This window comes from Octopus bimaculoides, chromosome 23 (genome assembly GCF_046866305.1).
Source record: "Octopus bimaculoides isolate indiv1 chromosome 23, ASM4686630v1, whole genome shotgun sequence".
Taxonomy (NCBI): domain Eukaryota; kingdom Metazoa; phylum Mollusca; class Cephalopoda; order Octopoda; family Octopodidae; genus Octopus; species Octopus bimaculoides.
This window is the reverse complement of record NC_142950.1, coordinates 31,865,708-31,873,207: the sequence shown is the minus strand read 5'-3', so window position 1 is coordinate 31,873,207 and position 7,500 is coordinate 31,865,708. Positions and strand designations below refer to the sequence as shown.

Genomic DNA, 7,500 nt, shown 5'->3' with positions numbered 1-7,500 from the left:
ATTACCACATGCAATAGGGAGATTAAGATGACTTTAATATCTTTAAGTCAGAGATGAGTTATTGCCAACGAGATTGTAATTATTTAGTTTATTAATTGATCATAACTTTGGAAATGAAATATTTTTATTACAACTACACTACACTTTTATGTTTTTAACCCCTTGGATGTGTACATCATCCCAGACTGGTTTTGAACTAGAACTGGTTTTGAAATAAGTAAAAAATAAAAACATAGATCTACCTCTCTCTCTCTCTCCCTTCTTCTTCTCCTTCTGTCTCTCTCTCTCTCTCTCCCTTGCTTTCTCCCTTCTTCTTCTCCTTCTCTCCCTCTCTCTCTCTCTCTGAGAGAGCTTTATCTGAAACATCACTACTCCAATCTCCCTATGACATACCAGCTTAGCCAATTCTACTAAGTTTACTAAATGACTCTCACCAAAATAAACCATCGCTAGTTTCCTCAGACTTTGGTTTCTTATTTGATATTTTATATACAATAGTTTATTCCATGAATAAAAAAAAAAGAAAAAGTTCCTCAGCTAAATTTTCATTTGTTGTAGAATAAATCTTCAAAAGTATTTGTCTAGTATTTGGTCCAAACATTTTTTTCCCATATATTTACTTGGAAGTTGCAGTTTATTGTTTAGCGCCCATATCATTGCATAGACTGCCATCACTTCCATACCTGATGCGTGGTACACCAGCCACCTGTCCAGGCCATGTCAATTATATGGAGGGAGTAAGCTAATGTACAGTACATTCGGCAAAAGAACTGAACACTCATATGTTGTCTTCGACGGGAGAGGCCACCATATATTTATACGCAAATCATCATCATCATTTAACGTTCGCTTTCCATGCTAGCGTGGGTTGGACGATTTGACTGAGGACTGGTAAACTAGATGGCTACACCAGACTCCAATCTGATTTGGCAGAGTTTCTACAGCTGGATGCCCTTCCTAACGCCAACCACTCCGAGAGTGTAGTGGGTGCTTTTACATGCCACCGGCACGAGGGCCAGTCACACAGTACTGGCAATGGCCACGCTCAAAAAGGTGTTTTTTACGTGCCACTTGCACGGGAGCCAGTCCAGCGGCACTGGCAACGACCTCACTCGAATGATTTTCTAACGTGCCACCAGCACAAGTGCTAGAAGGCAACGCTGTTAATGATTACGCTCAAATGGTGCTATTTACAGGACACTAGCATGGAGGCCAGACAGCTGCTCTGGCAGTAAACATATTTATAAATATGTATATGCATATATATGTATACATACACAACATACATATATATACATACATATATATATATATATACATACATATATATATATATATATATATATATATATATATATATATATATATAAAATAACGAAGGCAGCTATGTATATATAGATATATATATATATATATATATATATATATATATATATATATGCTTTACCTATATCACAGTTAATGAGAAACCTCCCTTATGAAAACAAAATGTCAAAAACCACAAGGCAGTAATCCCTAATGAGACTCGCATGTTTATTCTGTTTTTTTTATGTCGTTTGCTCTTTCTTTTTTCTTTTGCTAAGTTTGAAACAGTTTTTTTTACTTAGATTTTAAACAAATAAATCAACAAAACTTTTTATATGTATTTTAGAAATTTTCATTGGAGGCAAAATTAATTGTATTAAATTCATTGTGTATATTTTCCTATAATTTCAAAATTCCAACACCAATATCTTTGTCCTTAAATCAACGCATATATATATATATATATATATATTCAATATATAATATATAACATAAAATCACATCCCCTCTCCGCTATTCTATTGCATATTTCAAACATCATTTCGAAACAGGCTCCTCAAACTGTAAGTTCTTGGGTTCGTTAATTTTTTTTTTTTTTTATCTTTTAAAAATATTCTATTTCCTCCTAAGACTCACTCTGCATGACATGTTGTAATTTTCCATATATATATATATATATATATATATATATATATATATATATATTTGTGTGTGTGTGTGTGTATATATATATATATATGTATCTGTATATGTGTGTGTATATATACATATATATATATATATATATATATATATATATATATATATATATATATATATATATATATATATATATATATATATATATATATATATATATTATATATATATAATATAAATATAAATATATATACATAAATATATATATATATATACAGATATATATTATATATTTATACTTTATATATATATATATATATATATATATATATATATATACATACATTATATTTATACTTATATATATAGAGAGATATAATATATATACATATATGTGTTATATACATATATATATTAAATATATCATTATATATATATGTTATGTTCAAAAAAAATTTTTCCCTGTATAACTTTTCAACACCTTATCTGTCAATCGTACATTACAAAGTATTGTATCATACTTTCCAGACAAATATTTTATTATTTGTTGTTGTTTTTTTCCCACCCCTCACATTTTTTTTCCATCTGTTTTTTTTTTGTTCTTGTTTTTTTTTTTTTTTTACTAATTTCCTTATATTTTGGCACCTTGTGTTTGTGAGCTGCACCTTATGCAGGTGCCAGAATGCTTTTTAAAAACATACTACGCATAAGGTATATCTGCAACATAGAACTGGTGAGCAAACGAAATGGCTTGAATTCCGCTACCAATTCTTAAGAATGATTTATTCCATGGCAACTAAAATTTAATAAATGTCTGTCTGTGTGGGTGTGTATTTTTTTACCTTTTTCTTCTTGTGAATATCTTTAAATGGTCAATATACCTCAAAATGTTATCTTTGGTATGCATCATCAATTTGCTTTCACTTTTGAACACTTTTCCTCTTTCTTTTCTGGGCATGGTTGTTATTTAATAAATCATTTCCTCATAAAAGATAAAATCTCTAACAATAAACAAAACAAAAGCTTGTTACTACTCTAATGTAGCGTGATATTTCCTGTGTAAAATTAAATTTCTTCAAGGCATGTTAGTTTAGTTATATTGTTAATTAGTTGTGTGCCAAGAGCAAAGAAAACCTGCAAATAAAAATTTCATCTTACATTTCACACACCTCATTTATCCAAAACAAAATCACTCTGTGGCTAAAGGCCTGAGGTTACTCAGCATGTTTTATACAAAGAGAAATTCTTTAATGATTCCTGATAGCTCCCTATGCCTTAAAATCAATCTAAAATACTCCCATTTTCATAATTAGTTTAGTTGAAAGATAACTATTCTTTAAATCCATTTAGTCTCTGTTTCAAATTTATCATTAAATATGTTTTATGAGATAAACTGCAGTAGATATCACTGAAATATTTGATAAAAGAAGAAACTATTTTTTAAAATAAACATCAAATTATAATACATATATATATATATATATATATGATGTGTGTGTATGTATATGTAAATGTACAAATATATATATATATATATATATAAATTTAGTAAATGGAGTAAAACGCATATGTTAACTGAATACTTTTATTTCCAACATATGTTTCGAAGATTACAAATTATACCTTCCATAGGAATAGGTGATGTGGTCTTGTTAGAAATGAAAACTTTTAGTATTGATAATTTCTAATACCCCCCCCCCCCACACACACACATGTATGCATACATATATATACACACATATCCACACACATACTCATATATATATATATATATATATATATATATATATATATATATATACATATACATATACATACATATGTATAGAATAGTAGTAAGAAATGGAGTTGACACAGGAAAAACAATGGTTATGTTATGAACTTCATTAGCTTACAGCTGTTTCTGCAATAGGATGCAGTGGACTCATAGCTGAGTGCCTCATAGCTTCATCAGAACCTCAAATATGAAGTGCGATTTATTAGAGGAAAAGGAAAAAATTACATTACCAGTAAGAAAGTTATTGCTGAGGTATATAAAAGAAGTGTATCCAAAAGCCTATTAGATATGCTAGTAGAAAAATATATATATATATATGTGTGTGTGTATGTGTATATATATATATATATATATATATATATTTACATATATATAAATGTATATATTTACATATATACATGTATGTATGTGCATATATATATATATATATATATATATATATATATATATATATATATATATATATATATATATATATATGTATGTATATACACACCTTACTACTTAATTATATAACTACATCTTCATTCTAACTAATCCTTTTTTTTATCTTGTGAAACCTAGTTTAAGAAACATTGAAATTATTTCAAATCTTTGATTTTCCATTTATCTTCAAAACTTTATTTTAAATATATTATGCACATTCTACTTCATAGCACTCCTTAAATATTTATCAACTGTGTCTGTCAGTTAAAATTGAGCAGTTTTCTATCATCTAATCAAATATGAGAACTTTTTTTAATCACTGCATGATGCTTAGCACCCGAAATATATTCAGTATTGTTTGAAGCACACGTCTGTTTATGAAACCATTATTGGCTCGTTTTTTTTATATACATATATATAATTAATTAATCCAAAATAATTCTTTAAAATTATTCAAAATTTTATAAGGAAAAATTAATTAAAAAGTAATCCATGAAATATCCCTAACGTGTACATATGTTGTAAATGATCTTGGTACAAAATCAGAAATTAAAACTGCTTCTCAGTTATTTAAATATTTTTGGGTCATTATGATGATGTCATATTTTTATTTATTTATTATTATTATTATTATTATTATTATTACTATTATTGAGTGAGAGAGCAGCGCTTGCCATCAAGGGGACACTGGGGCACATATATGCGAAGTCTAAAATACCCATCATGACAACCAGTCTGATAAAGGTACACCAGGCACATGCATCACAACCATATGTGTGCAGCATGGTGATTTCATATCAAGATAAACAGTGCATGACCTTGCAGGTGGGGACCCAGTTAGAATTTTCTTCAGATCAAGTAGCCCATCCCGCTCAAAAGGTCTCTGAATAAGTGTTGTTTAAGGATATTGAATGAAACACCCATGTTTCCAGAGGTGAATTATCCAAACCACCAAAGAAACCACTATTATTATTATTATCATCATCATCATCATTATTATTATTATTATTATTATTATCATTATTATTATTATTATTATTATTATTGAAGTAAAATTTATTTTAAAAAGAATTATTTCAAAATATAAATAGAAGACTTCATTTTTTTTTTTTTTTCAGTAAGAGAATTATCTTTCTTTCCAAGTAGAAAATATTAAAATTTTAGTAATTATTTTTAATGATTTTATTATCTTCTTTAAAAGATCTAAAAATTTTTTATAACATTTTGGCTTATGAAATTATTCTATTGTATAACGATGTATATGTGTGTGATATATATCATTAATGTAAAATTAATAATGAAAATTGCAAAACTTTTTTTTAATTATGATCGAGTTATGAAATTTTTCCACCAAACCATACTTTTAAAATGAAAGGTGCAAAGAATTAATCCAATATATTAATACAAAAATTGACTTTTTAATAGAATTCTCATACCATTAGACTTGTTTACTGAGAAATATATGACAGTGAGTTGAGTCATGGAAATATTCCATAAGCCTGCTGTATGAAGGAAAGATTAAAGTGTTACTCAAAGGAATAGCGAGGGAGAAGCACCAAAAGACCAATTCTACTTTGTTGGGGTCTGTTCCCTCAGACAGTAATCTCTATCCCTGTCAAATTGAGTAGATGGGTGTTTCATAAGCCTGCCACACAAAAACGTTAATATGTTACTCTAGAAAATGGTGAGGGAGAAGCGCTGAAAGACTTATTCTGCCTTGTGGGGCTCGTTCCTAAAGGGGACATTTTCTATCCTCATCGAATTGAGTAGGTAGATGCTTTGGAGCCCAGGATGCCAGACATGTCCACTGTCATATGTTTGAAAAGAAACCCATCAGAGACAATTGTTACTTTATCAGTTTGTGATGTTCTATCTTTTGGGACCTGAAGCCTAAGCCTTCTGATGCCATTTTCACCAGGTTTCTATTGGAGAAGATACTAAAAAAGGTCACATTCCATATGACAAAATTGCAGCCTTGAAATGGAAAGATTATGAGAATATTTAGTTTTTTGCCACCCTTTTGATCTAACCCCTTATCTCACTAGTTCCTGTTATGATGGGAAAACATCTGTGTCTAGCCCTTTAACAATGAAGGTGCATGGCTCAGTGTTTAGAGCGTCAGGCTCACAATCATGAGGCAGTGAGTTTGATTCCTGGACCATGCTGTGTGTTGTGTTCTTGAGCAAAACACTTTATTTGATGTTGCTCCAATTCACTCAGATGTAGAAATTAGTTGTGACATTACTGGTGCCAAGCTGTATCAGCCTTTGCCTTTCCCTTGGATAACACCGATGGCATGGAGAGCGGAGGCTGGTCTTCGTCAAAACAAATTTGCCCAGACTTGTACCTCAGAGGGGAACTTTCTAGGTGCAATCACTTGGTCGTTCATGTCTTTATTTTTTCAACCCTTTAACAATCAGACAAGTCTATCAAATGCAATGCTTATTTATTCAAATCATTTTGAATTAACCATACTTTATTTAATAGCTTCAAGATTTCAGTGATGTGATTGTTTATTTTTAGAATGACATTGTAAGGTAGGTGTGAGAGGCTGAATCTGGCTGGTTTCAACACAAAACAGACAGAATATTTGAGTGAGACATGGTCAGTTTCAGTGCTAAACGGCTAAACCATCTTCAGTGATATATGAAAAAATATAAGTATATATACAAAACGGAAATAGATAAAGAACGTAAAATCAATCTTTGGGAATATATTCTTGAGAGTCAGGTATCGTAATACTAGAACAGCTGCTGCTGTTGTTGTTGTTGTTGTTGCTTCTGCTGCTCTGGCTGTTGTTGCTGCTGTTGTTGTTGTTGTTGTTGTTGTTGTTGTCATTATTGCTTAACCCTAAGTCAGCTCTGAACTAGTAAACCTGTCACCAAAAGCATTTTAGCCATGATTATTTCACATTTATTCTGTCTTTAATCTAGGATTAGATTATCCAGTATCTCTTTGTATTATAATTCTCTTCCCATCCAGAATGATTTTATCGGAATATTAAATCAGATACTCGATTAATATTTCATTTCCTGGACCTCAGAAAGGTAAAATTGCAAAGGTGACCTTGGCAGGGTATGAACTCAGAGCGTGTGGCAGAGGAGTTAAACAACACAACATTTCAAACAGCTTACTCTTCAATTGTCATCAGATGAATAATTATCTGATATACAAATGTGGTTCATTTGCCCCCAGTAATTGTAACAGTAATTCATAAAACAAGAAAAATATTTCAGATTGTTGTTTAATTCCACGTTAGCTCTGACAGAACAACTAAATCTATGATTAATTTACAGAAAATAATGAAAATCTCAAAAGCAGAATAGCGGTGAAAACAGCCTAAAAGATCATGT

The 7,500-nt window shown here is 30.0% G+C and overlaps 1 protein-coding gene across 15 annotated transcripts in view; it reads left to right on the top strand.

Moving 5' to 3' along the window:
• Window positions 1-7,500, top strand: part of LOC106870412 (otoferlin) — a 532,367-nt gene that overhangs the window by 211,747 nt on the left and 313,120 nt on the right. For 10 of the 15 annotated variants that reach the window (XM_089340506.1, XM_089340503.1, XM_089340499.1 and 7 more), the window contains exon 13: window positions 1,857-1,868. The exons of the other annotated variants lie outside the window; for them this stretch is intronic. In XM_089340506.1, the coding sequence (XP_089196632.1) occupies window positions 1,857-1,868 (12 nt within the window). The remainder of the gene's footprint in view (window positions 1-1,856; window positions 1,869-7,500) is intronic. 15 annotated transcript variants of the gene reach the window in all.